Source organism: Alosa alosa, chromosome 2, assembly GCF_017589495.1.
Source record: "Alosa alosa isolate M-15738 ecotype Scorff River chromosome 2, AALO_Geno_1.1, whole genome shotgun sequence".
In the NCBI taxonomy this organism is placed as follows: domain Eukaryota; kingdom Metazoa; phylum Chordata; class Actinopteri; order Clupeiformes; family Clupeidae; genus Alosa; species Alosa alosa.
Window position 1 is genome coordinate 29127928 of NC_063190.1, and position 17692 is coordinate 29145619.

The 17692-nt window shown below is 44.6% G+C and overlaps 1 protein-coding gene across 4 annotated transcripts; it reads left to right on the forward strand.

Moving 5' to 3' along the window:
• The first annotated feature begins 337 nt into the window (after window positions 1–337).
• pacs1a (phosphofurin acidic cluster sorting protein 1a) lies at window positions 338–17124 on the forward strand. Of its 4 annotated transcripts, XM_048234557.1 has the most exons (25): window positions 338–454; window positions 1682–1900; window positions 4763–4850; window positions 5056–5145; window positions 5429–5554; window positions 5674–5818; window positions 6117–6199; window positions 6394–6477; window positions 8071–8130; window positions 8714–8874; window positions 9098–9191; window positions 9440–9505; window positions 9681–9787; window positions 10044–10176; window positions 11574–11678; window positions 12200–12306; window positions 12708–12862; window positions 13084–13212; window positions 13897–14005; window positions 14180–14222; window positions 14357–14399; window positions 14546–14687; window positions 15012–15250; window positions 15412–15531; window positions 15751–17124. In XM_048234557.1, the coding sequence occupies exons 2-25, from the start codon at window positions 1746–1748 to the stop codon at window positions 15867–15869; spliced, it is 2703 nt and encodes a 900-aa protein (XP_048090514.1). In that variant the 5' UTR covers window positions 338–454; window positions 1682–1745; the 3' UTR covers window positions 15870–17124. The 4 variants fall into 4 exon arrangements, with proteins under 4 accessions (XP_048090514.1, XP_048090508.1, XP_048090535.1 ...); XM_048234551.1 differs by lacking the exon at window positions 338–454 and having other exon boundaries at window positions 1342–1900; XM_048234578.1 differs by lacking the exon at window positions 338–454 and having other exon boundaries at window positions 1343–1900; window positions 13084–13194.
• The last annotated feature ends 568 nt before the right edge of the window (window positions 17125–17692 follow it).

Consider the following 17692-nt stretch of genomic DNA (forward strand, 5'->3'; position numbering starts at 1 on the left):
CTAGCTGTCTGCCCCATAAGCAGAGAGAATGGAAGACTTTGTATTTATACATTCAGTCTCACCATTATGGAATTCATGGCTGCTAATACATTACATTACATTTGGCTGACGCTTTTTAGCCAAAGCGACTAACAACATGGTAAACAGTAATGTAAAATTAGTAAAAAACTAATAGTATGACATAAAACAGTAACACAAAAACTGTCTGTACGAGCAAATGTGAAACTGGGTTAGGACAAGCGCCTCTTGAACTGCCGTATAGGTTATAGGTCATGACTTTACTGAAGCTCTGCCTATTTATCTGCTGAGAAGTCGAAGCCGTCCCTCTTACGACAACATACCAAAATTGACCACTGTTTCACAAAACTTCTCAATAGGCGGCAGTGGTGAGATAGGAATGCAACAGTCGGTCACCTGATGTTCTCAGTACACCACCATACCATACCGATTACAGGTAGGCCTATTTAGCAAGTGTGCTACGTTTGTGACTAAAACCAGTTGCTCGGCATCGTTGTCTGATATTTCAAACGTTAGGCAACGATAAACCATTGGTGTCATTTGAATGCCCCCGACATTATTGCTGCGTAGGAAGGTGTCTGTCCCACAGCTGACAGAGGATAGTCAAACCGCCACTCATGAAATAAATAATTTGAATAAATAAAAACACTTTTCTTGCAGAACTTATCTATCACGTGCGCGTGTGTATGAGCGCACGCGCACACACATATGCACAGATCTATAAATAACATTTTACTGTTCAGCTTCTGTTTCATAGATTTCCACAGCTCTACATTTTGTTTGAAACAATCACAAGATCCCAGATTCTCAACTGACGAGTATAGGTCAGTGAAAGACAGGGGAATAAACAAGAGAAAATGCGGTAATGAAAAACACTTTCTAAAGTGCTTGTAACTAAGACATTGTTTCATAAATTACTGATTTATTCGTTTAACAATAAGCACGCGCTACATAACAACAGGCACCAATTAATGATTATAATACTGGCAGAGTCGGTTTACGTGTTAGGTAGGCTAGTGGCTCTACTTCCATTACGGCCCTGCGTATAGGCTACCATAGGCTATAATGAAATCCGCAGCGTGGGTGGCTACTTAAAGTGTTATGATTATGGATGCGGGTAGGCACTGATGTGATGGGAATGATGAGCAAGGGTTCAGGTATCAGAATGAACCTGTTTGGTTTATTTTGGAGATGGGTAGATCAATTAGCTTAACTACAAACAAAAATGCTATTTAATGACGTTGCCAACTCTGAATAGAAGCCGAGTAAAGTTAGATAGATAGATAATTGATTGACGGCCAGTTTTATACACCCCCACAAGTGTTAGTGCGTGTGTGAGAGCGAGAGCGCAGTTGGCTATCACTGCACAAACCAATAGGCCTATGTTGTGCATCCGTAATAAGAGGCGTAACTATCTTGGGGAGTTCAAGAGCAAATTTCCGCTTCCTGCTGTGAGAAACGTTCAACTTGTCAGGTCGGTGGAAAAGCCCAGCTGCTGCGCTGTCTGCGGAATGCAAGTATTGAGAGAGGACACGCGCGCACCAGCTACGAAGCAGTGACGAACAGCGGCTGTTGGCAGCGGTGGGGAAATGCTGGTGGTTACGTATGGAGGAATCAATCGAGTAACCTATGAGACGTGATCTCTATTGCCTTCACTCCTTAGGGCTGTTTGAATGGTTAAGGGAGCATCTAAATAGTCACCTCGTCTCCACGGAAAAATCCTCGTAATGACGGAGAAAGGAGGGCTCCCGCGGAGTGGAGCGGCTCCAGGACCGCACCTGCAACCGTTCAAGCCTGTCACAATGTCTTCTACTCGGCCGGTGCAGATGAACCTATATGCCACCTGGGAAGTTGACCGGTCATCTCCTAATTGTGTACCCAGGTAAGATTTCAAACGCCAAGTAGGCGCAAATAAACGTGCCGTGAAAGCCCAGATTCCGCTGATCGTTGGGTTGCGGTATGTCAACAATGTTACACTGCAACAGCATGGAAGCTAATCCACATCACGCTGTAGCCTGTTTTCAAATTCTTTCCATTGCTTGAAACTGTCCGCATTTCTAAAACCAATTAGCGACGAAGGCTGATCGTAGACTGGTTTTGTGCTTTAAGCTAAAATAGTTTGCAACGATGTAGAAGTAGTTCCTCTACAAACGACACCTTTGGTCAAGGTGTGTCAGAAATCACCTAATAATCACCCATCGAGTACAGTTGTGAGAGGTGAGGGGGATACAATTATATGCATCGTCCATTTACAGTTACGATCATAGGAGGCTATTATGGAGGCTATATTGTTTATATGATTGCAGTTTATGTATAATTATGATGGCTGATGGTGCTCTGAAAGGGATGCTTTTGACCAGATACACCCTCATTAAACACCATCTAGGATAACTGTGTTAAAGATACATAGAACTTGTGAATGTATGTGAAATACTGCAAATGTGTGGGTATTGGTTGGGATTAGATTAGTTATTAGATTGTTTTGTGTGCCAGTTCAAGGGTAGCTTGTCACCCTAACAAAATGAAAATTGTTTCTGTTTTCAATTTTGTTTATAATGAATGGGCTATTATCTGTTACTACCCCCTTCTGAAGGGAGAGAGTGTGTGGGGAGTCCCCTTTAGCTGGGTAAACTCTTGAGCAGAATGTAGAACGTAGCCTATGTCATCCAGGGTCTTCATCGTGAGAGAGGTTGACGGATGGGAAGGGGACAAGGTGAGGCATGGGAACAGAGGTGGAAAGGAGGCACTGGCAGTGACATGTCCGAGATTTGAAAATACAAGGACTTGGCTGAGAGGAGATGTGTGAGAGCTCCCTACCTCTATGACTGACTATGTTGGAGGTGTTCATGTGGAGGAGGTCAGAATAAATCTGGGGAATAAAAACAGTCGACAGTGCAAAGTGTAGGGAATTCATGTTGGAGTGGTCTAACATTGTCATATTCTATGCTCTATGCTGTGAGTAAATTTAATCAAGAAGCTTATGTAACTGCGAACATTACATCAAGTCACAATTGCTTGCATATGTCCTAATCTTATTACCAGCTGGTCTGTGATCTCCTTCTAGACATCATCTTCCTACTAGTATTACCTCATAATAGGGAAAAATGGACACATAAGTGAATTTGGCCTCAGGTTGTCAGAGTCTGATCAAATCGACTTACTCTTAGCTGCCTCGGGGACTGGCTTTGAAAGCCAGGGCCACTCTCCGTTCTGCAGGTGTCCGATCCAGCCACCCTTGTGCTACATGCAGTGGGGTTAGGATTACCTTCACTTATTTGATGCATGTAGAGGGGTGGCTACAATATTGGAAGCACATAAACAGAATATCTAGTCATTCTGGACCTACCCTTTGCCTTTAAAGTAGTTTCCACTCTTGTAGGAATGCTGTCGTACAATCTCTGAATCTCTGAATAAGTCACCCAGTTCTTTTAGGAACGGAGGAGGTGGAACTCTTTTTCACTCTTTGCACTCCAATAGAATTCAGTCATCAGTGTTTAGATCTTGTGATTGCGCAGGCCATCGAGGGTTACGGAGGAGCTGGTGGGATGGAACATCATGAGGGAGTGCTGTTTTTCATCATACTGTAGGTTAAACTTCATGCCAAACAGTCTTTGAGTGTAGTGAGTTTCACAAAATTGTCAAAGCATGTTACTTTGTCAAAGGCTCTCCCTCACGCCATGATGACGGTGTTTTTGGATATAAGCTCTCTCACACCAAGACATGTGAAGCTGGTTTTATAGAAGGTGGCTTAAGGACAGCAAAATTTGAGATGCAATTTGAATCTGTTTAGGATTATCTTAATGTAATGTTCTATAAAATTTTACAATAAATATGATTAGATGGTTTAAGGACAGCAAACTTTGAGATCCAATTTGAATCTGTTTAGGATTATCGTGATGCAATTTTCTGTAAAATTGGACAATAAATATGATTAGAAGCAATGGAGACCTATTGATCTGTCTGCTGAGAGAGGCAGAGTGGGAGCTGAAGGGTATCTGTGTAGATTCACAAAATGAACTGATTTGGCTGGGATTAGGGTTGTGTTCGCACATTTCGGCACTGACACACATGATTAAGTTGAACAATTTAAGTGTTTGTTTTTACTTTCTCTTACATGTCCCTTATATCACATTTGTCTTTCTGTGTAGATAGATTCTCCATCTTCAGCCAGGCACATGCCATGACATTCACAGCTCAGATCTTACAACTTCTCTCTTTTTTCTTCTGGCTGAAGATTTATGTCCTTATCTAATATCCTTAATGGGACTCCGTTGGCTGCAACACCAACAATTCCCCCCTGACACATTGTCCCTGAAGTCCAGGGTGACATTTCCTGTTTTACTTCAGAGCAGGGCCCTGACAGCCTTCTGAGTTATGTGTGACGGCTGATTTATGATGCCATCTTAAATATGCTTTTTAAGATGAATTTTGTAGTGTTACACATTTAGATTCTTCTTCTTCTCGAGTCACTACAGTTGTTTTAGTAAGGAAAACTAATTGAAACCACTCATACACAATAAGACACCTTTAGCTAAATTGGATGATTCCTACAGATATATTTCTTCTTTTTTTGTCAGTGTCAGTCCAGTCTGGCACTGCACTGTTTACTCTTGCCTGAGGTGTGAGCTGTTAAGTAATGGAACATCTCTCTCTGCCTCTCTCTCTCTCTCTCTCTCTCTCTCTCTCTCTCTCTCTCTCTCTCTCTCTCCTCCTCCTCCTCCTCTTCTCAATTTCTCTCCCCCAGGATCTTCAGCATCACTTTGAAGAAGCTTGTGATGTTGAAAGAGCTGGATCGTGATCTCACATCAGTTGTCATTGCCGTAAAACTTCAGGTTAATCATTTTTTTTATTTATACATTTATTTGAGATCCCAAGAACCAGGTGAATTGTACAGAAGTCACTTGTCCCAGTAATGTGAGCCCTGATTCTGTGCAAAGCAGTTATCTGTTAATATAAGGACTTCATCTCCATAGGCTATTCAGTTGTGCTTTACAGTAACTTATTATCCTGCTTTCAATAACCACTGTATCTTTTCAGGGTTCAAAACGAATTCTGCGCTCCAATGAAATCCTTTTGTCCTCAGCTGGTTTGACTGAGACTGATCTGCAGTTGACTTTCTCCTTACAGGTAAGATATCTCTAATATTCTCTTTTAAACTGTTGAGAGCATAGCTCAGACTTTAAATGAGTTTAGTCTGTGTAAAACGGCACCTGCTTTTGAATGTAAGCATAGTACAGTGCCTCAAGCCGTGCCATAACAATTCCAGCCCATCAAGACATTGTTTTAAGAGAACGGAAGGAAAGGATGTAATTTGATTGGCTGTCGAGTTCAAATATTAGCAATCTTTCACCAGCATTGTGGACTATACCTTTAAGCTGTTTGCTATATCCTCTCCTCTTTTCTTGCTCAGTATCCTCACTTCCTCAAGAGAGATGCCAATAGACTCCAGATAATGCTGCAGCGGCGCAAAAGGTACAAGAACCGCACCATTCTGGGCTATAAGACCCTCGCTCTGGGCCTCATCAACATGGCAGAGGTAAGATGGTGAGAGCACCCAGTTCCACTGACACCTGCCCAGTCAGTGGAGGCCACTTTGTTTAGGTGTTGACAGGAAGTTGAGACATGTTACTCTTACCTGCCTCACTTCCTGTTCAGGTGATGCAGCATCCCTCTGAGGGGGCTCGCGTTCTGGGCCTGCACACCACGGTGAAGGACACCGCTCTGCCCGTGGCTGAGATCCGGGTGTACTCCCTGTCCAGTCAACCTATCGATCACGAGGGTCCCAAAACCAAGCTATCAGGTAGGCTAAGAAAGGCCAAAGCTAGCCTAGTCTAGGCCATCCCAATCTGCAGTAGTAAATATAGTGTATGCCATTTCCGTGAATTGGAATGAAGGATTCAATTATAGTACGTTCTTTTATTTCCACATGTACAATATCATGATGTAGGCCACATTCAGAAGTCCCTGAATGCAATAATATGAACATGGCATCAAAAATGACCTTATTTAATCCATTGAGCATCAACTCGTGTTTATGATCCCTGAGATTGATATAGCTGTTGTTATGTTTGTTCTGTCCACCTCTGTGCTGACAACAGACCGCTCCCCAGACATTGACTACTCTGAGGAGGAGGAGGAGAGTGACTCATCTGAACAGGAAGGCAGCGATGACCCGCTCCAGGTTCGGACAACAGCACAGACGAGAGGCAGTGTGTGTGTGTGCGCGTGTGTGTGTGGGCATGAGTGGCACAAACTCCGCTTTTAGCATGTCGCTGGGCTGCGTAGGAATTTGAGTGTGTGTGTCACGTTAGAATGGCTGACTAATTTGTCGGTTGTTTTTTTAATTTTTTTTATGTGTCTTGTCTTTCATGGCAGTACCCTTTTGATGATGAGGATGAGGTGAGGAAGAAAAAGCCAAGACACAAACTGACCACAGCTGCATCAATCACGCGAGCAAATGTAAGGACATGGCCACACCACAGCATGATCCAGTAGATGATGGATAATAGATGGCTAATGAACGAATAGATTAACTTAAACTTGGTACTTTCTTGTCTTTAAGCCTCACATGATGGTGTAGGTGGGGCATGTATGATAGTGACCGGTAGTAGTAGCAGGCCAGACGTTGCTGGGCCATATCTGCAGTCTCCTGGCTATCATCCCACTGAAGCACTATTCAGCACACAGACTCCGTCATTAACTCTTTTTAAGATCAAGGAGGGTTGGTCCCAGCCGTGGCGTGACTGGCTGGGCCACCTGCACCGTACGTTGGCGACCCGGGTTCGATTCCCGCCCCGTGGTCATTTCCGGATCCCACCCCGACTCTCTCCCGCTCGCTTCCTGTCATTCTCCCCTATATATATATATATATATATGTATAAAAAAGGGAGGGTTCAGTTACCTTTAGCTACTTAGCTGGATAAACTTACAGTGCATATGGAAAGCAGAAAGTATTCACAGCGCTTCACTTTTTCCACATTTTGTTATGTTTCAGACTCATCTTAGAATTGATTCAATTATTAATTTTTTTCTCATCAGTCTACACACAATACTCCAACACCCCACAAAAAGCAAGTGTTTGGAGTGTTTTGTAAATAATCTATTTACATAAGTATTCACACCTTTTGTTATGACACTTGCCATTGAGCTCTGGTGCATCCTACTTCTATCAATGGTCCTTGAGATGCTTCTAGAGCTTGATTGGAGTCCACCTGTGCCTAAATGAATTCACTGGACATTATTAGGAGAGGCACACATCTCTTTATATAAGGTCTCACAGTTGATGGTGTATGTCAGAGTGAAAACCATGCCACAAGGCTTTCAGTCTTTTAATTTCTTATACATTTACAAAACACTCCAAACACTTGCTTTTTTGTGGGGTGTTTGAGTATTGTGTGTGTAGAGTGATGAGAAAGAATAAATAATTGAATCCATTTTAAGATGAGTCTGAAACATTACAAAATGTGGAGAAAGTGAAGCGCTGTGAATACTTTCCGTATACACAGTATGATGGCCAGTCCTGTACTTCTCATAACATTTCTGAAGTCTCACTGCTCTGAAAGTGGCAGCATTTGGATCAGGTATTGTTCCACAGTTTCCCTTTAGGCTGTTCGCTTTCAAAGAAAGTCACAAGATAATCATGCTGCTTCCTCATTCACCACAGCAGTTTGCCCGTGGCAGCGAAGTCTAAGCAAAACAAATGCGAGCAGATTGGGAAGTTGACATGCTCTGTCCACTACCCTCTGTGCCAGACACATCACAATAGCCTGTAGGCACGACTTCACCCCACACCCCCTCCCTGTCTCCCTCCCACTGACCCTTGTGGCCTGAGAGTGTTCATGTCTCTGACAATTATTAAGTGAACAGGCCTGTCAGTAATTGTAACCATAAGGATGCGTCATGTTCTTGTTGATAGCTGCATTTTTTTTAAATGCTGTTTTGATGTTCTGGCTTGAGTTGACATCCCTGTCCTGTGCTGGGATTTTAGGACAGCATCCTATGGGCATTGATGGTCTTGTTTTCGGTCTGCTTATAACTTGTTTTGTTTCTCAGCAGCCTAACATCAAGCAAAAGTTTGTGTCCTTGCTGAAAAGGTTCAAGGTGTTTGATGAGGTAAATAATCAAGCCCTAAAAATACTGTTTTAATCCCTCTTTCTCTCTCTCCCTCCCCCCATTTTTCCTCTTTTCTCTCCCCCTGCCTTGAGCTCCTCTTTCCCACCTTTAGGGAAGATGATCGTTACCGAATCTCTTATTTAAAGTTGCAGTTGGCATGATATTCACTGAAACCGACACTATGCTCTGACAGAACAACATAAATCAGCCGGTTTTAGGAAAAATCCACAGCTCCCGGTTCCTCTGGTCCAATCAGAGCAGGGCTGTGTGAGATCTGACTGTCTATCACAGTCTGGTGCAGTCTGGTGCGCACTGACGAGCATAAACTCAATTAGAGGGTGCTCGGTGGTAGTGGGGGAGGGGCATGAGAGTTGTAAACATTCAAAATTTTGGCTAAGTCCCCTCAATCGGTCAGACTTGCCAACTGCAGCCTTAACCCGAAATGACGAATCTCTTCTTAAAATGAAATGACAAGCACATTTGATAAAATGAGGCTGACGTCCCTGGATCGACTAATTGTGTTGTATCATGAATGATGGCTGTACGTGTGAGAGGTGACCTTCTTGTATTCCTTTTGGCTCAGGTGGGCTTTGGCCTGGACCACGTGTCTCAGGAGCAGATCCAGGATGTGGAGGAGGACCTGGACGACCTTTACGACAGCCTGGAGATGTACAACCCCAGCGATAGCGGCCCAGAGATGGATGATACAGACAGCATCATCAGTACACCCAAGCCAAAGCTCAGGTCTCACACATACTGTACATACACCCCCTCATACTGTACACATACATGCAGTAGATTCACATGTATGAATGTTCTCTCTCTCCCTCTTTGTTTGTGTGTTTGTCTTTGTTTGTCTGTCTGTTTGTTTATTTATTTGTTTGTTTCTTCCTTCCTTACTTCTATAACACAATCCTGTTTGTGAAGGTGAATTATCCATGAATCTTTTCCCTGCTCTCGTCTGCAGACCGTTCTTTGAGGGCTTGTCCCAGTCCAGCTCTCAGACGGAGTTTGGCAGCCTGAACAGCAGATGCAGCCATGGCAGGGACACCCTGAGCACAGTGAGTGGGCCAGCTCTAGGACAGAGATTCACTCGCTTCCTAATCAGCCTCTTTCAAGTTTACAGAGACACAGATAACAGATCTTCTTAAAAAATCAATTTGACAAAGATTGTGAATCTGCATATTCTTTTGCATCTCCAGACTGTAATCTCTCACTGACACTTTTCCAGGCTCTCTGAACATGTGGATACTTTTCTGCTTTAAAATTATGGATGTAGCTTGATGTTCTTCTCACCCTTTTTTCTCAGATGGATTATAGATTGAAGCGGTCCAGCAGCGGACACCTGGACGATAACTCCGAGTCAGATGCACTGGTGAGGCAAACCAAATCTTCAGAATCTTACGGCAGACCAGCTTTTATTTAGTTTTATTTTACTCACAATGTACCTCCTGTTGCATCGGTCTCTTTCCTTCTTTCTCTTTCCCTCTATCTCCCTATTTCTTTCTCTCCTTTTTCTATTTTTCTCTGTCTCTGTTTTTCATTCATAGGAGCTTACAGAGCTGGAGGTTCTGGCTGATGTCACCCCCTGCATAACCCTGTCAGTAGCTGAAAGGCCACGGACTCCTCTGAAGAATCAGAGCATATCTTCTCCTAGGTCTGTGAAACCACGGCCTGGCTCAGAATACCCAGACCCTTATTTCCATGGCTAATAATGTTGGTGTTGGAGCTGACAGATGTAGCAGATTTGGGCTCCATCCCACACGCATAAACACAGTGCCTCATTTGTGCCCTTGTTATCTTTGGCAGATCATAGTAATACAGAGACAAGCAAGGACACAGCTGTGTTGTTTATACCCAGAATGCAGTTTGGCTCAGCCTCATGTGTGTTATGTGCTCCTCCTGACCTGCAGACTGGACGGGGACCGCACGCCCAGGCAGCGGCGTGGGACGCCCATGCGAGAGCGGCAGCTGTCCAAGCCCCTGAGTGAGCGCACCAACAGCTCTGACAGCGAGAGGTCGCCGGACCTCAACCTCACACCACAGGTGCAGACAGACGTACACGTTTCTCGTGTGAACCTAGTGAACCTTGGCTCTCTCCCCATAATATGGAGCCCTGTATTTGAGCTCTACGCTGCACAGTGCAGTTTCAGGGGTGCAGTTTGTATAGCAGTTTGACCACCATACTTTAAATGTAAATCTCCAATAATGTAAACTGTAAATGTCTTACTGTCGCAGAATAAAGACTATGAAATCACAAGATAAACTGAAATGAAACGTAGGAGGCGGGTGCTTTTAAATCTCGGAGTTGAGTTGGCTGTAGGAGGTGGGGACTTGACTTGTTGGGGAAATTGAGTCAGAAGTTTAGCCTACGGTGAGTTTTACTTTCTATTTCATCACTTTTCGCTTCTGCAGAGTCTTTGGTGCTCTGGTGGGAGACGAGGCTGCTGAATCAGGGCTGCCTCGGGGGCTGTGTTGCCTCAGCCTCAACCTCAGCTCCCTCTCCCTCTCTCTCGCTCTCCAGCTCTATGGGATTAGGCTTGGTGTGGGTGGTGCGTGGTGGTGGATGTGCTTTTATGTTGCCAGTGAACAAGAGTGGGCAGCAATTCGCCCTTATGTAACTCCCCGAGGTCCCAGTGTGGATTCGGATGACTCAGTATATATGACTAATGTTTGCTTCTCCACGACGGCTTTATATGTGGGTATTTGAACGTCTCTCTGGAGTCTCTAATGATTGCCATTGGCCATTAGGAGTTCCCTGTAGTTCGGAGGGAAGTGTGGTGAGATCTGACAGGACTGGCATGCACTGTCAAGCCTCTGGGGGGCCTTTGCTGTTTGCTTGTCTGTGACATTGGCTGGCCGTTTGAAGTTGGTGAGGGACAGCTCCAGCCTGCTATCATCATGATTCTGACTTGCTATGCACCATCTTTTAGCTATGCTTCAGTAGGCTTAGCCTGCAGATCTCCAACCTCCCATGCCAATTCATTAAGAGAAAAGGCCAGGGCCTCAGCTTGTCACTGTGTAATGATTAGGGGTGCTCAGATATATCGGCCCAACATTGTTGTCGGCTGATATTTGCCTTGTTGACTGGTATCGGCCTACCGGCAAATAATGTGACATTTAGCGATGGCAGTGGTTGGTGTTTATCTGTTTTGTGGCCTCAATTCTGCACTAGCTAACATTGTGTTATACGCAGACGAGCACATTTAGAGACAATGCTGTGAAGGGCTGAAAGACTTGAAAATGATTCTGTTTTTTTAATAATATAAAAAAAAATGTCAGTATCTTCGCTGGTTATTGGTTGAATTGGTTATTTTACATCGGTGTCAGCCTAGAATTTCACAATTGGTGCTTGCTTAGTGGTGATTGTTGTCATTGTTGTATTCAGCTGTACTGAGATCTGTTAACCACCCATTTTTGTGTTGTGAATCTGTGATTTGAAGATGCCGAGGAAGATTGTGTACGACCAGCTGAATCAGATCCTGCTGTCAGACAGCGCCCTGCCAGAGAGCCTGATCCTGGTCAACGGCACTGACTGGCAGGGACAGGTGAGACTCACCCCTTCCTTCCTTTCCTTCTGCCCTCATCCACGTCCACTGTTATTCTTTTACTTCACTCTGCTGCATGCTGAGGCAGCAGAGAGACCTGATTAGAATTCACTCTGTGGAGCCTCCTGCTTCCCTAACAACAGCAGCCTCTTCTGTTGCTCTGCCACTTACTGAGTAGTGTTGGTCAGAACTTCTCCATTTGTCCACTGTCACGGATTGAGCATCTAAAGTGGTTGTTTGTTTTGGCTGGGTGACGTGAGTTATGTGTGTGTGTGTGTGTGTGTGTGTGTGTGTAGCTGCTGTTGTGACTTTGCAAGGTGACATTGCTGCTTTGTTGTGTCTGCAGTAAGATGTGAGTAATGTGTGTGTGTGTGTGTGTAGCTATTGTTGTGATTTTGTGAGGTGACATGGTTGCTTTCTTGTCTGCAGTAAGATGTGAGGTGAGGTGTGTGTGTGTGTGTGTGTGTGTGGCTGCTGTTGAAACTTTGTGAGGTGACATTGTTGCTTTCTTGTGTCTGCAGTATGTGTCCGAGGCCCTGCAGGCCCAGAGTCTGGCGGTGGTGAGCACCTGCTCCACATCTGAGATCCAGGCTGCCCTCTCCGCGCTGCTCAGCCGTATTCAGAAGTTGTGAGTGCAACCGATTAAGCACGCACACACACGCACACACACACGTACACACACATGCTTGCCACTTACTAGTGGACGATTATTTGTTTGACTCTTGCATAATGTACTGTTTTAGTTGCTTATTTTAGTTACTTATTCAGAAGTTGTGAGTGCAATCGATTAAAGAGACACACACACACACACACACACACAAGCTTGCCACTTACTAGTGGACGATTATTTATTTGATTCTTGCGTAATGTACTGCGTAATGTTTTAGTTGCTTGAGTTAAGTGAAATGCATCAAGGGAACTGTTTCTGTGTCCACAGTTCCAGAGGGTTCCTCTCTAAACATGGCTGTTCTAAACGTTCTGGAAGCAACTCCCTGCTCTCTGACCTACTCTCCTCTCTTGTGTCTGCAGCTGTAATTGTAACTCCACCACGCCCAAGCCAGTGAAGGTGGTGGCAGTTGGTGGACAGAGCTATCTGGGGGCCATCCTCCGCTTCTTTGTCTCTGAGCTGGCCAGCAAAACGTCCGACTGGCTTGGTCACATCAGGATCCTGGTAGTTCCTCTGGGTATGTTGACATGCCAGCCAGTTGTCACAACACAATGTCTACCTGCTCATGTGTTTATTGCGAGATACATGTTATGTTGACTATAATTGTTAAATTGCTGATTGTATTTCACTGATACTGTTCTAGTACTTTTTTTCAGTTTATCAGGCCAGCTGCCTGCTGTCATGCGTATCATCTGTAAAACCCATCATTGTTCCTCCTTTTTGTCCGTCCACATGCAGGCTCTCACCCCGTGGCCAAGCACCTGGCCTCGCTGGATAATCGCTACAGCTCCTCCTTCCAGGACTCCGGCTGGCGGGAGCTGTTCAGCCGCGCAGAGTCCCCTCACACAGGTGCGCCCCCTCACACAGGTGCGCTCTCCCAACCACCTACATACTCACACAGGTGTGCTCTCCCAACCACCTACTCACACAGGTGCGCCCCCTCACACAGGTGCGCTCTCCCAACCACCTACTCACACAGGTGCGCTCTCCCAACCACCTACTCACACAGGTGCGCCCCCTCACACAGGTGCGCTCTCCCAACCACCTACTCACACAGGTGCGCTCTCCCAACCACCTACTCACACAGGTGCGCTCTCCCAACCACCTACTCACACAGGTGCGCCCCCTCACACAGGTGCGCTCTCCCAACCACCTACTCACTGTGTGGACGCCACATGTGGACCTTTTAAATGCCTGATTTCCAAAGCATATTGGAGGTTGACAAGCAATAAAAAGAAGCATTGAGTGATTATTTTTTTTTTATTTTTTTAATACTTGTTAACAGTATGATGTCAGTAAACAGTAGTGCAGCCATTTTACATGTCCTCTTTTTGAAGTTTGTTTTTTCTTATATGCCCCCATTTCCCTGGGTTGGTTTTGCATTTCGGTTTGTCATGCTGTTTGAATATTGTTATGATAAGTCAGGAAGCATTTTCTTATCACAATCAGTACAATGCCCATGTCAAGATAACTAACATACTCAAGCATCCGTGCTTAACCGTGTGTGTGTGTGTGTGTGTGTGTGTGTGTGTCACTGACTGCATGGTACAGATGTGGAGAGTGTGGATGTGGTGGGGAGGATCAGCCAGTACATCAGTGGTGCCTGCGTCACTCACCAGCTCCCCATCGCTGAGGCCATGCTCACCTGCAAGCCCAACACGTGAGTCAAGCCGCCTGCATCACGTCACGTCACGTCACTGAAGGAACTGTATGCATGTCACGTACATATTAAGGACCAACCCCCCCCCACCCACCCTAGTGTCGGCAGTATTAAAATGACCCATTCTGCTCTGAGGATACTTCTCATGTGTTATTTTTTTTTATGGATGTTTAGACATGAAGAGGATTCCTGCCAGAAGTTTGTGCCATTTGTTGGTGTAAGTACAATTGAATTGTTCTGAATGAGTTTTAATATATATTAGATACAAATTGGGGAGATGGACTAGAAGTGGAAATGTACTGAGTAGCTTTGTTAAAGCGCCTAAGATGAACTGGTTTATCTTCAAAACAGATGGTGAAGGTTGGGCTTGTTGAGCCGAGTCCAGTGTTTACAGGTACAGTGTTTATATTTATACTATATTGAACAATCTACCAAATGAATTAATTATACTCTACTGGCTATAATGCCTTAAACTATTGAATGGATGATTTAAAACATGGGAGATGTTTTATGGGAGATTTGATGTGTGTGTGTCCTCAGGCGGAGACTGTGAGGAGAGCCTGTCTGTGTGTCTGTCTGTGCCCTCCACCTCACCCCCGGCACACGGATCAGCCGGCTCCCCTTTGAAGGATGCTGTAACCCCACCCCCTTCTCCTTCTCTCAGCGGATTGGCTGTTATGGGGTACGGAAGAAACGACCCCACTGAATGCATGGAGTCCACTGTATCACATATGACTGAGAGCATACACAGTCACAGTTCTAGCTCTGGAAATGGGGAACAAACATAGTGGATTGGACTGAGCCATAAACCATTCCAGCCAATCAACATGTTGCCTCAGGAGCACAGAAGAGAGGGGTGTAATTTGATTGGGTGTGGTTGAACTGAGTGACATGTCAACAACTTTCTGCCAGGATTGCGGACTCGATCATTAATTGCGAATGGTACGAAGTCAAACTTAAATAGTTTTAAAAACTCCTGTCGCTGTGTTTGCTCTCCATTTCACAGGAGCCCGATCATGGCTCACGGGATGGACGCCATTGGCCTGCAGGTGGACTACTGGGCCGCTACGGCGCCAGACAAGCGCAAGGAGGGCGAGCGACGCGAGGCGGGCACCAAGAACACCCTGAAGAGCGCCTTCCGCTCGCTGCAGGTCAGCCGGCTGCCCAGCTCGTCCTCGGCCGAGCTCCAGCACCTGGCCAACACCATGGCCATGACTGTGGTCACCAAGGAGAAGAACAAGAAAGGTGAACGAGCGCACGGTTCATACTGGTTAATACTGGTTAATACTTTATTTCACATGCATACCTCATGTTTGCATGGTGGAAAATGATGAAACGCTGCTGCCTATTATCTTTGTGAACGTTCACAGTCGTCCTTTCTGTTCAAATGTCCTTGATGTCCGCAGTCCCCACCATATTTCTTGGGAAGAAGCCAAAGGAGAGAGACATCGAGTCCAGGAGCCAAGTTATCGAAGGCATCACCAGACTTATATGCTCATCCAAACAACAGCAGACCAGCCTGCGAGGTACAGACACATCCCCATAACATCACCTATCTCTGTGTCAGCCAATGTGACTACAATATGATACTCAACTGAGACGTGAAATTGTTAAGTTGCATACAGCAAGTATAACATTCACTTATAATATTCACTATGAAGGGCTTAGAAACAGAGAGACTGGAATGACTTTAAGCTGCTCAACTTATAAGGAACCGTTCTAAGCAGATGTGTTCTGTCTCTCAGTGTCTGTAGATGGCCTGGAGTGGAACGACGTGAAGTTCTTCCAGCTGGCCGCCCAGTGGCCCACGCATGTGAAGTACCTCCCCGTGGGCCTGTTCGGCTACAGCAAACCGACCTCTTAGTGCCCACTCACACTCCGAGTCGATCTCATCAGGAGCTTCCTGGACACAGTGTTCTGGTGTTTTCCGTGACACAGTGTTCTGGTGTTTTCCGTGACACAGTGTTCTGGTGTTTTCCGTGACCGTGTTCTGGTGTTTTCCGTGACCGTTTGGCTTCCAGGGTGGGTGGATGGGGTTTAGCACCCCGGAGTTCTTTCAGCTTCAATGAAATGATGAGGTGCTGAAACTCATTCTGTAATTTGTGGTTAACAACACCTCAAGTTACAATAACTGATGCTGAAGGCTAACTGATGCTGCATTGAGAAAAAGGCACACACTTCCATTTGAGCTGTAATTCCTTGTATGAGGCTGGATATTGTGTGTGTGCACTCTACAAACTAGTTCTCACCAGTGGGTTTTGCTGTTGATGTTGCATTTGTGCAATAACACTTGAACTTTGTGTTAATTTTATGGTGTTCAGTAAACAAACAATAGTGGAATATGATGATTACCTTTGACTTGATCCCTTGTATTGCAATAATGTGATCTATAGTGTAGTAGTTGAATCAGTCAAATATCTCATAAAAGATTTGTTTTTTTTTTGCTTAAACCCCATCTTTTTTCTATAACACAGAGGCCTTGCCAAAAGAATATAGGCAGTTATTAGAGGACGTTTCCGTCAGCTTCAGAGAGAATTTGAAGTGGGCCTTAATTTCTAACATATTGAACGTTGCTATGGTTCCCCCAAACTAGTTTCTGTGAGTGACAGCTTCTTTGGTGGTTGCTTATTTGATTACTCAGTGTCTATAACATTAAACATTGTAGGATATACCATGCTGCTAATATGGACCAATGTGGCTTTCCAGTGTGAAGTGTTTTGTATGAATTGCCTTATTGTGAAATCGATGTGTACATATATTTAATGGATCTTTTTGAAACATGTATCTGCAAATTCTTGTCACAGATTTTTGTGAACCAGATTCTTTTCATATGCTGCATTTTAAAAAGGATCCGACCAGCAAGCACTTTGCTGTTACATTCCAGCTTTTTGTTTAGATTTTGCCACCATTCTGGTCAAGCACATTGTCAAGACTCAACCAAAAAAATAGAAACAGAGATTTTCCACTGCTTAGATGTTCAAATAACTGTAATCATATGACACTAGCTATTTCTGCATGTTGAATGATTCTGAAACATGTAGTGATTTTAATGTAACTGCCAATTTCAGGATGTTGGTGTACTGAAAAGCATAGGTAATAAAAAATATGTTTTTCATTTTTTTTGAGTGGCTATTTACTAAAACCTACCAGTATTTGATATATGCTACAGCAAATCTCTGCACATGTATATTAGAAAATGTTATGATGAGGAGCACATCGTAAAACTTCCCACCTCATGCACACTTAATCACATCCCATTAAAGATTAAGGAGGAGGAACTAGCACAGTAATAGTGTGCTGTCTGGCCGCAGGGCCTGATGGTGGAGGTCGAAGATGCTGTTAAGAAACAGACTACAGAGCAGATGGCACCAGGCACATTCCAAAACGCTTAAAATCGCCTTGGTGGTCAAATTCACTCAGACTATATGAAGTGCTGCTAAATATCCTGACAAATGTAGGGCAAGCGGTCTTTCCACCCCCTCTGAGGAAGACATGGGCTCTCCGAGATGATTGTAATCCTGTACAGATGGATGACGGCTCCCAAAGACATGATTAGGGGATCAAAACACGAGACAGGGTTCTCATAAGTCAGCTCAAATATCCTGACCTACATCCAAAAATGAAACGGGGAAAGTGACAAGGCAGACTTTCATTGTAATGTTTTTTATTTTATTTGATATGACGCTA

Excerpts from the sequence above, each read along its gene's own strand:
- pacs1a (XM_048234557.1), top strand. The coding sequence starts at position 1,746 with ATGACGGAGAAAGGAGGGCTCCCGCGGAGTGGAGCGGCTCCAGGACCG. Across the intron at positions 8,131-8,713 it reads GGTTCAAGGTGTTTGATGAG|GTGGGCTTTGGCCTGGACCA; the intron begins GTAAATAATCAA and ends CTTTTGGCTCAG. Across the intron at positions 14,688-15,011 it reads AGCGGATTGGCTGTTATGGG|GAGCCCGATCATGGCTCACG; the intron begins GTACGGAAGAAA and ends TCCATTTCACAG.